Source organism: Antechinus flavipes, chromosome 6 (genome assembly GCF_016432865.1).
Source record: "Antechinus flavipes isolate AdamAnt ecotype Samford, QLD, Australia chromosome 6, AdamAnt_v2, whole genome shotgun sequence".
NCBI classification, from domain to species: Eukaryota; Metazoa; Chordata; class Mammalia; order Dasyuromorphia; family Dasyuridae; genus Antechinus; species Antechinus flavipes.
In genome coordinates, this window is record NC_067403.1 from 208,215,107 (window position 1) to 208,233,780 (window position 18,674).

The 18,674-nt window shown below is 40.9% G+C and overlaps 1 protein-coding gene across 1 annotated transcript in view; it reads left to right on the plus strand.

Annotated features, from left to right (window-relative positions):
* The first annotated feature begins 1,943 nt into the window (after positions 1-1,943).
* Positions 1,944-18,674, plus strand: part of RRAS2 (RAS related 2) — a 75,430-nt gene continuing 58,699 nt past the window's right edge. Inside the window, exon 1 of the mRNA XM_051963969.1 lies at positions 1,944-2,097. Within this exon, the coding sequence (XP_051819929.1) occupies positions 1,990-2,097 (108 nt within the window). The 5' untranslated portion in view covers positions 1,944-1,989. The remainder of the gene's footprint in view (positions 2,098-18,674) is intronic.

The following is an 18,674-nucleotide window of genomic DNA, read 5'->3' on the forward strand; positions in this document are numbered from 1 at the left end:
ACAATCTCAGTCACACATACACACACTGTCACACAGTCACACCGCACAGATACAGGCGGTCACACAATCTCAGTCACACGTGCACACACACTGTCACACAATCACACCCGCACAGATACAGGCGGTCACACAATCTCAGTCACACATACACACACTGTCACACAGTCACACCCGCACAGATACAGGCGGTCACACCATCTCAGTCACACGTGCACACACACTGTCACACTGTCACACCCGCACAGATACAGGCGGTCACACAATCTCAGTCACACGTGCACACGCACTGTCACACAATCACACCCACACAGATACAGGCGGTCACACAATCTCAGTCACACGTGCACACACACTGTCACACTATCACACCCACACAGATACAGGTGGTCACACAATCTCAGTCACACATGCACACACACACTGTCACACAATCACACCCGCACAGATACAGGCGGTGACACAATCTCAGTCACACATACACACACTGTCACACAGTCACACCCGCACAGATACAGGCGGTCACACAATCTCAGTCACACGTGCACACACACTGTCACACAATCACACCCGCACAGATACAGGCGGTCACACAATCTCAGTCACACATACACACACTGTCACACAGTCACACCCGCACAGATACAGGCGGTCACACATCTCAGTCACACGTGCACACACACTGTCACACTGTCACACCCGCACAGATACAGGCGGTGACACAATCTCAGTCACACGTGCACACACACTGTCACACAATCACACCCACACAGATACAGGCGGTGACACAATCTGTCACACACACACTGTCACACTATCACACCCACACAGATACAGGCGGTCACACAATCTCAGTCACACGTGCACACACACTGTCACACTATCACACCCGCACAGATACAGGCGGTCACACAATCTCAGTCACACATACACACACTGTCACACAGTCACACCCGCACAGATACAGGCGGTCACACAATCTCAGTCACACGTGCACACACACTGTCACACAATCACACCCGCACAGATACAGGCGGTCACACAATCTCAGTCACACATACACACACTGTCACACAGTCACACCCGCACAGATACAGGCGGTCACACCATCTCAGTCACACGTGCACACACACTGTCACACAATCACACCCACACAGATACAGGCAGTGACACAATCTCAGTCACACGTGCACACACACTGTCACACTGTCACACCCACACAGATACAGGTGGTCACACAATCTGTCACACATGCACACACTGTCACACTATCACACTCCGTTACACAATCTGTCACACACGTAGTCACATGATCACACAATCACATCCGCACGGATACACACGTGCTCACACAATCCTTCACCCACCGGTCACAGAATCTATCACAACCACAGATATACAGCCCCATGATCACGCGCACACAAATACCCACTGGAATCTCTCGTGCCGTGTCACACACGCCCACAGAGGGGTCGCCCACGACCACCCCATAGGGCGGGTGGCAAAGCCGGGCCTTCCCGGGAAGCCTACTCCCTCTCTCCCTCCCTGTAGTCCTCCCTCTCTCCTTCCCTCCCGGGAGGTGGAGGCTCCGCCCCCGAGCCCGCCCCCTCATGAATATCCCGCCCCAGATTAGCGCGGGCCCCGCCCCGCCCCGCCATTTGTCGCGGCTCGGGAGGCTGTGCTCGCTGCCTGGGCGCTGAGGAGGGAGGCTGAGGAGCGCGAACCCGGACCCCGGCCCTCGGCCGGGCCCCTGCCGCTCTCGCCTCGGCGGCTCCGCGCCCGCCTTCTCCCCGTGCCGCTCCTCGGGAGCCGCGGCGCTCCCGGCCCGGCCCCTGCCCCGAAGCCCCCGCCGCGGCGCCCCCGGCCCGGCCCGAGCCGCCCTGCAGCCCGCCCGCCCTCCGCGGCCCGCGCTCGGCCCCGGAGGGGTGGGGAAGGGAGCGGGGCCTCCGCAGGGGCCGGCCCCGGCTGGGCCGGGCCGGGCCGGACGCCCCCATGGCCACGGCGGGCTGGCGGGACGGCTCCGGGCAGGAGAAGTACCGGCTCGTGGTGGTGGGAGGAGGTGGCGTCGGCAAGTCGGCGCTCACCATCCAGTTCATCCAGGTGACCGAGACGCAGCCCTGGGGCGGGGGGCCTCCGGTGGGAAGGGTGGGTGGGTGGCGAGGGGAGACTGGGGCTGCCTCGTGGGGGGGAAGGCGGGACTCAGGTGACCCTCGTGGGGGAGGCGGGGCCGAGGTGCCCCCCATGGGGGGAGGGGACTGACTTTGCCCCCCGGGAAAGAGCAGGGGGGCTGACATTGCCCCTGGGGGGGGGGGCGAGGGAGTTGAGACTGCCCGGGTAGAGTGGGAGAGTTGAGGTTGCCCCTTGGGGGGAGAAGGGGGAGTTGAGACGGTCTCTCTTTCCCCCCTCTCCCCCCCAACCTCCGTGGGGGAAGGGGGGAGGGGACTGAGGCCACCCGGTGCGGTGCGCTGACTGCTCGGGCCGGAAAGTTGTGGATGCCGGCCTCCCGTCTCGGCCCTGGCTGGTGCCCGCTTTGCGGACGGTCGGTGCCGGGGGAGCCAGGCTCCCGAGGAATGTGGAGGGGAAGGGTGGGGAAGACGTTAATCCACCTTATCTCCCGAGCTGGGGCCGGCAGCGGAGAGCCGGGGGCTGCTTCGGCCCCCACCCCCATCCCCCCTCGGCACTTGGTGGTCCTGGAGCCTGGGAATCCCTTGCTCCCTCGGCCGCGCCATCATCTGCTTGGTAACTGGGGAGCCTCCGGCTTTCGTGTCCTCGTAGCGGGGGTCCGGCCTGTGAGATGCCTCCTGCTGGTTTAAAGGCCATCTCCAGGGGTTTGACTTGTGTGAGACAAAGAGATGAAATTGTTTTGTGCACTTTATGCACGTGTTAGAACCTTCCCTCCTTTGGGTGGAACTATAAAGATACGGGGAAAATGGAGAAATGAAAACAGCGCCAGAGAAACCATCCCGTTCTTCCGAATTTCTGGGGTTCACCGCCCAGTATTCTAGTCATCCTTTCCCAAAGAGCCATTGTAAGGGGTGTCTTTATTGTAACGGATGAACAACCAAGATTGGGAGGTTTAGGGGATTTTGTCGCAGGTTTAGCCAGAGGGGAAAGCAAGGAGGCAAGACTCCCAGATTAGAGTTCTTTACCGTAAACCACATTGCTCCTGGAAATTCTGGAAAGATTGAAGGGGCCTCAGCCATCAGTTGGATGACTTGCCCAACAAGATCCCACAAAAGTAATAAATGAGAGATTAGGGACTGAAATCGGTGTTCTAACTCCAAATCCTGCTATTTGACCATCCTCCACCCTTCCTTTATTTTAGATTTATCTAACTTGTGCATCTACTCTAGCTTCCCACCCTGAAATAGTTTCTTCTGTGTTCAACTATATTTATTAAGTAACTCCTTTGTTCAAGACTCCGTGGGTCAGCTACCCTTAGGCTGTGGGCTTGCATCTGGGTGGGGAAAATCGGAGGTAGAATACTTTGACATAATTCCACGGATAGTTTTTAAATCCCTTGTTGCTAGGTACTAAGCTGTAGATAAAAAGATAAGAAAACGCAATTCTATTCTTTTGACCTACAAAATCTAGAGTTCTGTAGGGAGTTTGAATGGTACACAAATAAATGAATTGGAATGAGGAAAGTATGTGAAAGGTCAAATTGTGATAAGAGAAGGTGGGGGAGGGTACTGGAAGATCAAGGAAGGCCTCATGGAAGAGGTGGTCTGAACTGGGCTACAGAAAAGGAAAGATTTCCTACAGGTGGAACAATGAATGGTACTCTACAGATATGGAGAACAATTTTTAGAATTTAAAAAATTAATTTCTTAGAATTTGCTGCTAGAGACAGGACTCTGATTTTTTTTTTAAAATTCTTGATTTCTTCAATCTCAAAAATCAGATGCTAGTGAATTAACAATCTTTATAATACTGCTTTTGTCAGTTCTTGAGTCCTAAGAGATATTAGGTGGTCATTTGGTGCAAGCACTGATGTTTTGTGAGCGTATCCTGAAAAGGATAGTAAAAAGTATAATTGAAATGCTTTAATAGGTATTGGGTTTTATATCATTTCCAGTGCATTGTTCTAAAATGGAATACTTAACTACTTCTTTCCTTATTACTTAATGTATATTAACAGCTACAGATATCATCTCATGTGGAAATTGACAATCATCTGTCATGTTGATGCTATGAGTGATAACCTTTACAATAATGTGGGACTAAACAACCTAAAAGTTGTTACTTCAGTTTAACAAACATTTGTTAAGTACCTGGGTGTTATGATACAAAGATTAAAGAAAAAACTAAAATTCCAGAACTGGTCCTGGCTCCAAGAATTTGGGGGTAGGGTGGAGGAGGGGAGAGGAAGGCATGTATTCTGAAATATAAATAGAAATGTTTTTACAGAGTAATGCAAAGTAATTCTTGGATGGAGCAGTACTAATAACCTCAGGGATCTCTGGTGTAGGAGATGGCACCCTTGTGATGCTTTGAAGGAACTAAGGTATTCTGCCATCTGGAGATGGAGAGAATGGACATTAAACACTGATCATTTGGAGAAGGGCTTTGAGGTGGTCACAGGAATGCTATGTATGGGAAATAGCTTGCAGACCAAAGTGATTGGAATGGACAGTGTGTCAAGTAGAATACTATTAAATAATACTGGAAAAATAGTTTCCAGCCTGAAAATTTTGTGTATTATGCTAGAAGCAATGAGGAACAATTGAACAATTTGAGTTGGGAGTGACATGATCAGATCTGCATTTTAGTAATGTCAGAATTTAGTGTCAGTAATTGAGACTTGGGCTGCCAAAAATATTTGAAAAGTAATAGTAGGAAGTGAGCAATTTGGTTTAGGCTGTAGAATCTAGGATGCTGTCATGTGGCTATTTCCCCAGGGCTTAAGGGTAACATTAGGAAACTGATAGCAAAGCGATTTATAGCAGGCTTTTCTCTGGGGAGTATGGTCTCATGGTTAGAACAAAGTGGGAGGTGTGAAGGTGGAATTATAGATTCTTTTCCTGACTCCACTATTCATAAATTGTTTTACTAAAATACACAAAACCACAAGTGTTTAAAAACTTTGTTTGGCTTCCAGTTTTTTGAATCGTAAATGAGTATAGTGATTAGAAATTCTCTGGGGTAAAGAAACTTGTGGAAGAAAGGCACTGGATATTGGACACAACATTGAATACAAAATCGGGAGCTCCCCATTTCAATTTTACTTCTGATACTTAATGTCAAAAAGTAAAAGCACTATAGAATACAAAAGTTTTTTTGGAAATTTTGTAATAAACATCACTTTGTAAGCATTGACCATCTAGTTTTAGAGAGCATTGAGCTAGGTGCACATTGACGTAAAGAAAGTTGAGGTGACACATGATCCTTCCCTTGGAAATTTGCAATTGAGGAAAGGTAACATTTAATTAAAATGCCTAGATAATTTTTAGTTAAGTCCCATTTATGGCACATTTAATTGTGTGAACTGCAGAATTTGAAGTCCTAAAGGAAAGCAGGAAGGGAGAGGATGAAGGTTAAAGAGGGAGAGCATTCCCATGCCTGCTACGGTAATAGAAAAGTTGGGAAGAAGGGATTGGGGGAAAGATGAGTTCTTATATTGAATATGTTGAATTTGACATGCTTGTAGCAGTCCAGTGAGTGGTAGAAAGGACAGTTAATTATGTGGGACAGGAGAAGGACTAAGGCTGGATATTTAGATTTTGGAATAATCTGTATAAGTTTGAACCTATGGTTTCACCAAATGAAAGAGCAAAAGAGATGTCTCAAGACAGACCTTTTGCGATACCTGAGGTTAGTGGACATATCTTGAGGTAAAGATCCAGCAAATAAGTCAGAAAAGAGTAGTCAGACAAGTAGGAGGAGAACCTGGAGAAGGCAATGCCTTTAGAGAGGAAAAAGTATCGAGGAGGAAATGGGGCTCCATGACGTTGCAGAGCTGTCACAAAGAATGGGGGTTGAGAACAGTCCATTAGTTTTGGCAGTGAAGTTACTGGTAACCTCAGAGAGAGCATGTTTGTTTGAATGATGAGGTCTGAAGCTTCCTGATAGAGGACCTTAGAAACGAGTGAGAGTAGTGGAAGTGGAGTTCCCAGTTATTGGTGGTTAAAGTCATAGATGATTTTTTTTTTTTTTTTGTAAGTATGGAGGAGACCTGGGTGAGGTGGGATTTTTTTGGCAGTTGAAGAAGATCCAGTAGATGGGAAAGATGGAAGATGAGAGAAAGAGAGAAAGAATATGATAGTAAAGGCAAAGTGACAAAGAAGACAAAGGGCATTTTTAAGAGTAGTTGTCTTTTTCAGATAGAAGCAGAAGGAAATTCTAGCCTAAAATTTTCTTGATCTAATAGTTATCCTTCTTGAATTAGATCTTTTATTTTGGTTAGTCTTATTGAGAGAAAAGAATTGTGTGTGTGTGTGTGTGTGTGTGTGTGTGTGTGTTTAATAGCATTAGAATATCCAATGCTGAAAATAGTTTTAATTCAGAATTTTTTTTAACTGAAAAAGTATCCCTAGCTTTGAATTAAAGAGCAAAGTGAAAAGAGAACATCGTTAGGTAGAAAAATCTGGGGGAGAAAAGAGCACTGATTTTGGAGTTAGAAAATCTGATGCTTTTTAACTTTGTTATCCTGGACTAATCATTGAAGCTTTCCTGGGCTTCAGTTTTCTTATCTGTAAAGTGAGGATAATTCATGGGGTCTATCCAAAGAAATTTTCATTCCACATTTTTCCAGGGCCTTATCTATTGGCTACATTAGATTAGTCATTATGTGAATAGTGACAGTAAGTAAAATATTGGGGTGGTTATGGAAATAGAATGCTAGACTTGAAGTCCTTAGTTCAAATCTCTCTTTGGACTCTTGGCAAATCACATGTTTCTCAGCTTTACTTTTCTTATCTGTAAAATGGGAATAATAATAGCATCTAACCTACCAGAGTAGTTGTAACACTCAAAATGAAATAAGCTTAACATGATTGCAAATCTATAAGCAATATATAAATGTTAGCTTATGATTGAATTTGAGTTTAATTTCCTGGAAAGTTTCTGATCATACGATCAAAGAAGAATGTGTTTCAAACCTTTGTTGACTGAGATTAAAATTTACATATTTTCTTTTCCACAGTTTCTTTGGAAATCTGAAAGAAATCCTTCTAGTGGGCCCTTTTTTTTTTTTTTTAAACCTTTTTACCCTGCTGAAGTTGGTAATCTCTGTAGTTTTAGTGTTTAAAATTCCACTTCCTTGTAGCACGAAGGGTGTTCTGGGTTGTGCTACTTTGTCCCAAAAGACAATTATTAAACCAGGTTGAGTGAAGCTGATTTTTCTATCTGTTAATGTTGCAGAAGAGTTTTTGCTCCAGTCTAGACTGGACTATATGCCTTTTGAGTTGTGAGTTCTTTGTGATGCTTGATTTAGTGAAGTGCCTTTCCCTTTTAGGAAAATTGCATTTGTGGGTTTCTGTATGTTTGATTTAGCATTGTCCTGGTAACCTCTCTTAGGGTTATTCTACTCTGGAGGAGGAAATTGGAACTTTGAATAAGTGCTCAGACCTTCAGGAAGCATTAGATGAAGTACCAGAAATTCTCTGAAATAAAAGAGCTCCAAAGCACTTTTTTGTTTGTTTGTTTTTTTTTATTTCTAGAAGGAGCTAGGACTAGAAGACCAAAGTACTTGATTTTAGAGGAAGCATGAGTTTTAGTTAAAAAAATAAGATAATTGATATTTTTTGTTTTTACATCACCTTGTTTTTCTCTTGTATTCCTTCCCTTCCTGGAGAGTCAACTCATTAAAAAAGAATTTTTAAAAAAGAGAGAAAGAAGGAGAAAAAATTCAGCAGAAACTGATGAGCATATTGGGGGGAAATAACTAACTAGTTTTCATCCCTCCCCCTTCCCACCTTGGCCATGGATCTTTTTGAAATTGTAGGCTCTGTATCTAGTTTAACTACCATCATCCGCTTTGCTCATTGTTTCTAGGCCACTTTCTAAGGGATCTCTTTGTAGAAGCTCTGTCGCTTACTTGTAGGCTAGTATTTCATGTCTGGATTCCAGGGCTAAGGGGCTGGAAATCTTTATTCAAGTGCTAGCTCAGACTCCACCTTGTCCGGGCAGCCTTCCTGGATTCTCTTCCCTTCTCTACCCCATGAAAATTAGGTGATACAGTTCTTTAAAGGCAAAGACTATGTACTTTCTTTGTATTCCCTGTGCTGAGCACAAGCTTGGCACACAGGAAACAGAAATATTTGTTGTATTGCTTATTGGGGAAGGAAAGATATTGTTAGATATAGGCCAAACCAATGCAAAATTTTCCAGCTTATTAGACTTTTTTTTTTCCAATTCTCTGAAAGGCATTATAATACCAATTTTAACTTTGTGTACTTTGCTTTTTTAGCTAAAGGGTCTGTTAAAAAAAAAAAAAAAGAGTGATTCTTTCGGTAGGAGAGAAGTAAAATGAAACCCCAAATCTAGGTTTGCTGTTGCACTCTTGAGCTGGGAAGTTCTGAGCTGCAGTGAATAAGCTGATGGTGCTGCGACACCAAGTCCAACATCATTGTGGTGATCCTCCTTGGAGCAGGGGCCAAGGAGGGATGAGCTGGCCCATGTCAGAAAAACTGAGCAGGTCCAGTAGTGCGCTACCCCACACTTCTCACCGGGGGAAGCCAAGAGTAACCAGGCTTTTCAAAATAAATAAACAAAACTCAGTATAACCTAAATTTTAAAAAAATTGTATATATTTAAGAACCTATTATGCTACCTTAGCCTAAAGCTTCAGATCTGAAAAAGTGCCCCAATAAAACTGGGCAGTTTGTACTTCTTTGTTCAAATGTTACTGGCCTTGTTGAAAATAAAAGCTTATCAGAGAGATGTTTGTTTAGTTGTTTCAGTTATATAGACTGTGAAGTCTCTCACTATGGAGAGAATGTACTGGTAACCTTTGTCCCTTGGGATTCTTCCTTGGAAGCTTGTCTAGTTCTGACCCCACATCTGGGCATCCCTACAGTTATAGCAGGAGGTAAGGCCTGTCAGCTCAAGCCCCGGGGTGGGTGGGGGGGTGCGGTATGTGAAAGCCTCTTATGGTTCTACTGGAGAATGGATTAAAACTGAAGGATTGACAACCCTACGGGAAATAAGAAACATTCATCCTAGAGAGTTAGGGGAAGTTGATCATATTCATGCATTTAAAGGGTTGTGAGGAGGAACCAGGTATAATAAACTTGTGTGGTTTAGCCCTAGAGGATAAGACTAGGGTGTTGCTGAGAAACAAATTTAGGGTCAATATAACTAACAGTGAGAACTAGCCAGAAATAGAATGAGCAGCCATGGTCTTCCTTGTCTGTAGAAAAGAGTCTAGATTTAGGGGAGATTGTAGACCTGGTTGGTTCTGATTTGTATTAGATGAGGTCTTTGCTGAACTTCAGGGCTTCTGATTGCATGTGTGAAACTGCTCGTTCCCCACGCCTTCCCGAGGGTCTTCTGGGCTTCTGACACCTCACATTTCTGGGTAGAGCTTTACAAATGGCTGTTTTATTTTCCTTGCAACAGTACTATGATGTAGCAATGCATAGGTTGATAAGTCACTTCACGTCTTCATTTCATGAGGGGACTGCACAATACTTAACTGGTTTTTGCTCCATTTGCCAGGTGAAACTCAGCAGGTTAATTGCCTTTCCTAGGTCCTATCTAATAATTATTGGAGTTGAGGCTTAGGGTAGCTCTGCTGTATTTTCTCTTTTCCAGATAGTTCAGGATAGTGGGTCTGGTTGGGGTTTTCAGTCTGTTGTGGCCTTAACCTGCATTTCCAGCCTTGAATCTGAAATGGCTTGACCTCTGACGATGAGTTTGGGGAATCGGTTAAAGCTTAGCTGGGCATTTACCCTCTTGGATACAATCCCCTGCTGAGGATCCACTACCCTTCCTGTCTTCCTTATGGCTCCTGAAGAAGCAGCACAGTTAGAGATGTGTTGGCTTATTGGGTTCTATACTAAGCTGTGTGATTGGGGCCTTGGACCTCAAGGGCCTCTTTGGATCCTAAGTCACTTTTTGCATCTTCCCCCGAAAACTTACGGCTTCCCAGAAACCTTAACTCCTTCAGTCCTAAAATCTAGAACCAGAACTGGATTCTGAGAGGAAGGTAGCTGAGCCTAGTGCATTTGTCATCGGAAGACCTGAGTTTGAATTGCTCAGCTTCTCCCTTGTAAAGTGGAGCAAATGAGCTTTAAAGCTCCTCCCAGTTCTAAGTCTTTTCCTTCTGTCATATCTTTTCCAAATTTGCCATATTGAGATTCACTTTGTGAATGGATTCTCCCCCATTTGCTTTATTTTTCTTCCCCTGCCTTATTCCCAGCCACCCATTCTCTGATCCTGTTCCATAAGCGCTCCCTGCCTGGTCCCTGAACCTCCTTCCCTTCTCCTTCTTATTCTCTACTTCTTAGCTAACCTGGGCTTCTTCAGACTCCAACTAAAACCTGGTCTTTGACTACCAAAAGCCTTTCCCAGATCCTCTTGCTTCTCTTGCCTTCCTTCTTTGAATTGAGTCTTGTTTATCTGTGTGGTGCGTAGCTCCTTTGCACGTCTCGCCTTGTTGTTTTTCTCATTGAGGGCAGACTGCCTTCTGCCTTTTTTGAATCCTCCTTGTTTAGTTAGGAAGAAGCAAGGTAAATCTATTGTCATTTCTAGGTCAGCAGCAGTTACTCAGAGACTGAGGCTGTTTCTGTTATTTCTTTTGAAAGAATATAATGCTGAGAAGGCTACATATTATAAATTAATATCAGTAGTGATCTGTTTGTTATGTCATAGATTTACTTGAAGCTTGTTGTTTTAGCAGTTTGGTCCAGAACAGGGAAGTGTCTTAAAAAGAAAATCATCTTCATTTCATTTGTCTTTGGAAGTTCTGCCTTGGGAGATTTTGAACAGCTTTTAATGTGGTCTGAAGATTTATGAATTTGTATATTTTCTTAGTGGATTTTCTTCCAGCACCTTATGTCTGGTTACATGATATATGGGGTTGAGATTATGACATATAGCAATTTGTGAAGTGAAAGGAAAGGAAGAGAAAATGTGTAAGCCAGTGCTATGACAGGACTTTTGATTTTCAAGAGTGTAATCTTTTAGTAAACATCAAGCACTTACCATGTGCCTAGCATCGTGTTTAGTATTGCATTTAGCTGAACTACAAGTTGTAGAAGAGGGCATATAGAAAATGTCTTTTCTACTCTGGCTTCTGAATTAAAGACAGAGCCAAAGGAGATGGATGGCATCTCTGAAGTGGGACATTTTTTGCCTTATATAAAATAAAACTATCTCCCTCACCTTCCCCCACCATTGATGACCATCTGGCTCTGATATGAGAGAACTCAGAATGAGAAGGAAGCACTGAGAGTTTGGAAGTTTAGAGAATCTCAGAGATTACAGACTAACCCTTTGAACCATGACAAGGGGATTCCCTCTTATGGGAACGCCATATATGTTAGCCTCCAATGATTGGGCTTTCAAACTATTGTATAAATAGGTGAACTTTTATAAGTGGAATAGTCATTTTCTTGCCAAAGTCAGAAATCCACTTTTTATTTAGTTGAAAAGGATGTGTTGAATGTAGTAATTCACATTGAGGCCTGGTTGGTCGTCCTCCGTCCCTCCTAAGTGGTGTTTTTAAACAGCTGTGCTCACACTCCTAGGACCTGCTGCTGCTGCTATGTTTCAGGAAGTTTCATTTATAGTGTTCAGTTGGGAAGTTCTGTCTTTGACTTTGCTTTGCAGGCCTATAGAGAGCCTGAAGCAGGGATTTAAATCCTCTCTTCCCCACAGTACAGCATATTTGACTGTGGTTCGTGTTTCTCTTGTAAGAAGGCGCTCGTTTCAGAAGAGAGTCCTGGTCAAATCAGCTAATAGAGTAGTATGACATGGGCAACTTGAGTTTGTGGTTTGAAATGAATAGTACATGGTGCACAGCTGTTGTTCCAACAGCTTTTCTCCAGCTGTCATGCACTGCCCATCAGAAAATACCCCACATTCTCTTTTTACTGAACCCTTGGTAACACATTCTACTTTATTACTCAAAGAAATGGAACAAACCCATGAGTTTGACCTTTCTTCACTTCCGTGCCTATCAGTTGTTAAGTTGAATTGGATTTCTGTGATTCAACTAGTAGGTCAGCCTTCCAATTCTAGTTCTGTGCTAGATAATAGAGGTTTGGGAAAAGTAGCTTTCTTTCCTAAAATATTAAGTATGAAATTGTTTGGATCAGAAAGGCTTATTAGGTGCAGTAGCTTTTAGACATAAAGAAGACCCCATTTTGCTCTACCATTTCTTCTACCCTTGCTTTTAGGGGATTATCGTTCTCAGATATTGCTCCCCACCCCATCTCCTTTCACTATCATTTCTGTATTTATAGGTTTTTTAGTATTTTGCAAGGCTTAGAGTTTTTGCTGGCTAAATTATTTTGAGAGTGCTGTAGTATATAATCAGGCTTACATCTTACGTTATGCCATTATTTTGCTTTGAATTAAAGTTAATTGTGATGTCAAACCCCTATAGAACATGGTAAAGAGAAACTTGTAAGTGTAAAGAAGACTTCTGTGATTAATAAAAAATTAAATTTTACTTAAGGTTTTAAAGTGCTTTACTTATAGTCAACAAGTATTTTATTTGCTTACTGTGTAAGCTAGGTGGTGGGGGGATCCAAGTACAAAGAATGAAACAATTTCTACTTACAGTAAAATTAATAGTCTAATGGAGGATGCAAATTCATTAAAAAAAACTCTAGAGAATAAATATAAAGTCACTAATTACATATGCACACAAACTAGTTAAATACAAGGCAATTTGGGAGAGAGGAAACTAGTTATTTGGGGAATGAAGAAAAGTTCTATGTAGAAATGAAAGTTCCATGTAGAAATGGTGTATGAACTACTTTTCTTATTTGGATGTTTTAAAAGAAATAATTGATGCTTTAAAAAAAAACAAACCAGTATTTACCAAATACCTTTCTGTCTTCACTCATTCCTTTTTATAACAAAAATACTTGAGCAAATGAAACTGACACATTGTTGACATCTTTCATATATATATGACCCCTCAGCCTTCTGAGATAAAAAATAAAACAGGTTTCATTGGTTTTTCTGGAGGCAATATTGTTACTTATTTTAACTAAATTTATATTTCTTTTAGCATTCTTTTCTCATGAAATACATCTTGATGTTGATTTTTTTTTCCTCTCTGCATAAGTTCATTCAGGTCTTCTCCAATTTCTCTGAATTCTTCAACTTTGTTGTTTCCACCACAAAAAGTACTACTAGTAACATGGGGCTTTCCCTTCCTGTTTTTGACCTTCTTTTGTTATATGCTTGGTGGTAGGTGGATGACTCCATCAAAGGGATTGATAGGTTAGTGACTTTTCTTGAAAAATTCCAAATTGTTGGAGCTATTGGACCAGTGCAAAGTCCCCCAGTCCCCACCTCCGCCCCTTTCCCCAGTATATTAGTATTTCTGTCTTCTCATAACTCATTCAACATTACTGGTTTGGGACTTGTCATATTTACTAGTTTAAGCTGAAGTGAAGCCAATGTTCATTTCTCATATCAGTAATTTCCTGTAATTTTTTGTTTAGTTGAATTTCCTAATTCTGGAGATCATTTATTTATATATTTTGACCACTTAATTCTTAGGAAATTCTTGGTCTTATTTTTTTGTATCAGTTTTCTATGGCAGATTTTATTCTTTGTTATGCTATTAAGTTGTTTTTCCCAATTTAGTTTTTCATGTTGCTGTTTGTGTAAATGCTTTTTAATTGTAAGTAATTCAATTGATTTATTTTATTTTGTATGAACAACTCAATTCTTTAATATTGGTCTAGGAATAATTGAAAAAGCACCTCCTTCCATTTTCTTGATCTCACCTAACTTGTGGATGTTTCTTTTTTAAATGTTATTTTTATATTTAGGTTAAGTTTTCAGTCAGAACTTATTACAGAAATATATGAATGCTGATCTAACATTTTCTGCCACAGACATGACTAGTTTTCCTGATAGTTTTTGTCAAATGAGAGTCATGGCTTTAAGAGAAGGTACTACATGTTGATTAATAAGAGGTACTTAAGATAGAATTGAAGTAATTCATTGTGTAAGTAAGAAAAGAAATAGAAAGTGACCTTTGAGGCAATAATATAAGTACTAAGGTATTTAGAGAAAGATTTGGTGTTGAATTAAATTGGGCTTAAAAAATAAAATGGTTTTAGGAAAATGATATGACTTTATTTAGTTTCAAGTAGCCTGCTTTCCATGTCAAACCTGCTATTTTTAAAAATAATAGCTTTTTATTTGCGAAAGTTTTCTCACATCCCTGCCAACATTTGTCATTATCTTTTCTTGTCATCTTGGCCAATCTGAGAAGTGTATAGTGGTACCTCAGAATTGTCTTAATTTGCATTTTTCTGATACGTTAACTCAAATTCTTTTTCCATATGTCAGGACTGGATTGTGAAGAGCCTTAAAAGAAGAGTTTATAAATTATCCTAAAAGCAGTTGGGAGCCATTGGAGTTTATTGAATTAGGAGACATGGTTAGATTTGTGATTTGGCAACAATATATAGAGAGTGGACTTATTGGGGAGAGCTTTGAAGCCAGAACACCACTTGGGAATGGTATTGTAGGAATCTAGGCAAGATGATAAAGACCCAGACCAAAGTGGTCACTGTATGAGGATGGAGGGAAGGGATCTCATTTGTGACAATACTAGGAAATGAGGCTGGGATAATCTGAAATGCTAGAGAGATGCTGGTGTCTTCCACAGAAGTGGCAAAGTTTGAAAAAGAGAAGACATTTTATGGGGCAAGAATAATGAGTTCTGTTCTAGACATGTTATATTTAAAATGTCTCCAAAACATCCAGCTTTTAATGTTCGGTAGCCAATTGATGATCTGAGACTGAAGTTCAAGAGAAGACCCTGGAGCTAGTTATATAAATCTGGGAGTCATCTGCATAGAAGTTACATTTAAAGCATACAGGATCTAATGATGTCACCAAGGGAGGAAGAATAAAAAGGAAGAAGGTAAGAAGATTCAAAATAGAACCTTGGCCATGATGTGACTGATGAGCCAGCAAAGGGGACTGAGAAGGAATGGCCAAATAGATAGAGGAGAACTAAGAAGTAGGAGAGAATAGTGTCGTGATAATCCAGAGAAGAATATTAATAATAGATTGCATCCATATGGCACTTTAAAATTGTGCAAAATGCTTTATATATTACCTTATTTGGTCATTATTACACCTCTGTGAGGTAGGTGCTATTAATTATCACATTTTACAAATGAAGAAACCACAGCAAACAGCTAAAAGTGACTTGGCCTGAGATGGACTAGTACTTCCAAGTCAGGTGCTTCTTACTGCAAAACTCCAACCTTCTGTCCATTGATGTCTAGCAGGTTCTTGAAGGAGAGGGGAGTTAACCAATAGTATCATATCAGATGTAGCAGATGGGTCAAGAATGATTAGGACTGAGAAGAAATTTGGTAATTAAGAGATTAGTCAGGTTGTACCAAGAATCAAGAAATGAGAAAAAAATTTCAAACATGAAAATGATTGTCCAGGTTATATGTAAGGTAGATTATAGACTTGATTAGTTATCAGTTATCAAGTTTTTTGGTTCCTAATCTTCCATTTTTACGGAATCATGCTTCTCAAGATATAGTTTTGTTAATTCCAATTTACACCATATTTTCATTGTGAATATAGGTTGAGGTTTATTTCTTAGAGGGAGGTATTGTTGAATAATAGAGAGGTGGATTTGGTCAGAAGACCTGGTTTTGTATTTTACCTTCTTGGTGTTTGTGAATATGTTACCTCACTTCTAACCCTTAATTTCTTTACCAGTAATCGTAGTAGTAATACTTACTACATCAGAGAGTTTTTGAATAAACTGGTTTAACTTGATAAATATGTGCTAATTGCCATTTTAAATTATAGGAATATCTATAATATATTTGAACTAGTATAGTAAAATCACAGGTGAATGCTGATAAAATAATAACTTGTTTAAATTAAATCACTTGAATGGTGTGTGTGTGTGTGTGTCTTTGTGTGTGTGTGTCTGTGGGGGTGTGTGTGTGTCTGAAACACCACAGGTCTAGAACTCTTGACTAAATGTTTTTTCCTTGAATGTTTGAATTGGATAATGCATAAATTTCAGTGCGCTTAAAATTGGAATGACAGAAATAGCCGAGATTCTATCTATTGTTCTTGATCTCATATAGTTCTTCATATATTCTTTATTTTGATATTTTATTTTTCCCCAGTTATATGTAAAAACAAATTTTCACATTTATTTTTAAAACTTTGAGTTCCAAATTCTCTTCCTTCCTCCCTTCACATTCTCTTCATTTAGAAGACAAGCAATTTGATAAAAGTTATATATGTGTAGTAGTGCAAAATATAGTTCCATTATTATTCATGTTGTAAAAGAAAACATAGGACTGTCTCCCTCCCTTCTCCCCCAAAACCAAAACAAACCCAACACTTAACAATTCAAGAAAAGTAAAGTTTAAAAAAAATATACTTCAGTCTTACACATCATCAATTTTTTTCTCTAGGGATTTTTTCTTCATAGAAGTTTTTCAGAGTTGTCTTTGATTGTTGTGTTGCTTAAATAGCTAAATCTTATAATACTGCTGTTACTTTGTAACTGTATATTCACTTTGCATCAGTTCATATAAATCTTTTCAAGAGAGCATCCTGCTCATTTATGATCGCACAATAGTATTCATTCCATCACAGTCACATACTGTACAATGTGTTTAGCCATTCTTCACTTGATTATGGGTATCCCCTCAATTTCCAATTCTTTGCCATCAAAGCTATTATAAATATTTTTGTATATGTAGGTCCTTTTCCTTTTTGTTTTTTATCCCTTTTTGGATACAGTCCCAGTAGTGGAATTTTTAGTCCAAAGGATTATATATGGTTTTATAGTTCCATATTGTTCTATGGAATGATTAAATCAGTTCAAAACTTCCCTCACTAGTGCATTAATGAATGTGTCATTTTTCTCACATCCCTTCCAGCATTTGACATTTTTCTTTTCTGTCCTTTTAGCCAATCTAATAGGTATGAGATGGCACCCCAGAATTGTTTTAATTTGCATTTCTCCAATCGGTAGTGATTTAGAGCCTTTTTGCATATGGCTGTAGACATCTTTGATTAAGTTATCTGAAGATTGTTCATATGTTTTAAACATTTATTAATTGGAGAATTGCTCTTATTTTTTATAAATTTGACTCAGTTTTCTGTTTGAGAAATGAAGCCTTTATGAGAGAAACTTGCTTTAAAATTTTTTTCACAATATCTATTGCTAATTCTATTTTCCTCCATCCTATTTTCTGACTCCTCTCGATCCCCTTATGTATTCTTTCCTTTCACCCAGTCATTCAAGTGTTTTGCTTCTGATGATCCTCAAGCTTTCCTCCCTTCCAGCACCGTTCCCCTCTTCCCCCCCACCTCCCCTGTTCCCCTATACCCTTCTCAATTGGATATAGAAATCTTACCCTAGGTAGGGGAAGGGTTACCCTAGGGTAAGATTTCTATATCCAATTGAGTATGCATGTTATTCCCTCCTTGAGCCAATTGTGATGAGAATAAAGTTCTCACTCCCTGTCTCTTATCCCCCAAACTTTCTCTTCAAGCTTTAAGAGTTAAATTGAAGAATTGATCATCCTATAATCTTGTTGTGTACAATGATCTGGTTCTGCTCATTACACTTAGCATCAGTTCATGTAAATCTCTCCAAGCCTCTCTGAAATCATCCTGCTGATCATTTCTTACAGAACAATAATATAACATTCATATACCACAGCTTATTTAACCATTCTCCAACTAATAGGCAGCCACTCAGTTTCCAGTTCCTTGCCACTATGAAAAGAGCTGCTATAAACATTTTTGCACATATGGGTCCTTTCCCCTTTTTTATGATCTGTTTGGAACACAGGCCCAGTAGACACTGTTGGATCAGAGGGTATGCAGTTTGATAGTCCTTTGGTTCCCAGTCCATTTTTTGACTTTTAACTCTGTCAGAGTGGTGCTCTGCTTCCAGGTGGAGATTACACTCTCTGTCCCAAACTTCAGGGACTTTGTGCTGCTGTATTCAGAGACCCACTCTTGGAGAAGGAGACAGATTCATTCCAACTTCCACCTTTGTGCTGGCTGGAGCCATTCGGAGGGAGCTAAAGGCAGAAGCTGGCAGAGGCAAAGGACTAGCGGCAGGAGCTCTCGGAATCAAGGAGAGAGATAGACCTCTAAGAAAGCTAACCGGGCCCCTGAAGGAGACAAGATTTGAAAGAGAAAGTAAAGGACTTGGACTTTTAACTCCTGGTTGCATTTGGGGTGATCACTCTGAACTGAAACGAAAGCTGCTCCAGAGAACGTTATAATATAGAGAAGAATATTACAGGCTGTAATAGTCTTCTTACAGGCTGCCACAAACATTTTTGCACATATGGATCCTGCCCACTACAGTATAATGGTGTGATATTAAGTGATTTCATCTTTGCTATTTTGGAGGGGAAAATCTTTCTAGCATTTAAATTCTTTAGATTCCCTACCCATGTCATGTTGAATATCTAAGTTGTACTAGTTTGGGAGATGCTGATAGAATGGTTATTTTTTTAAGGACT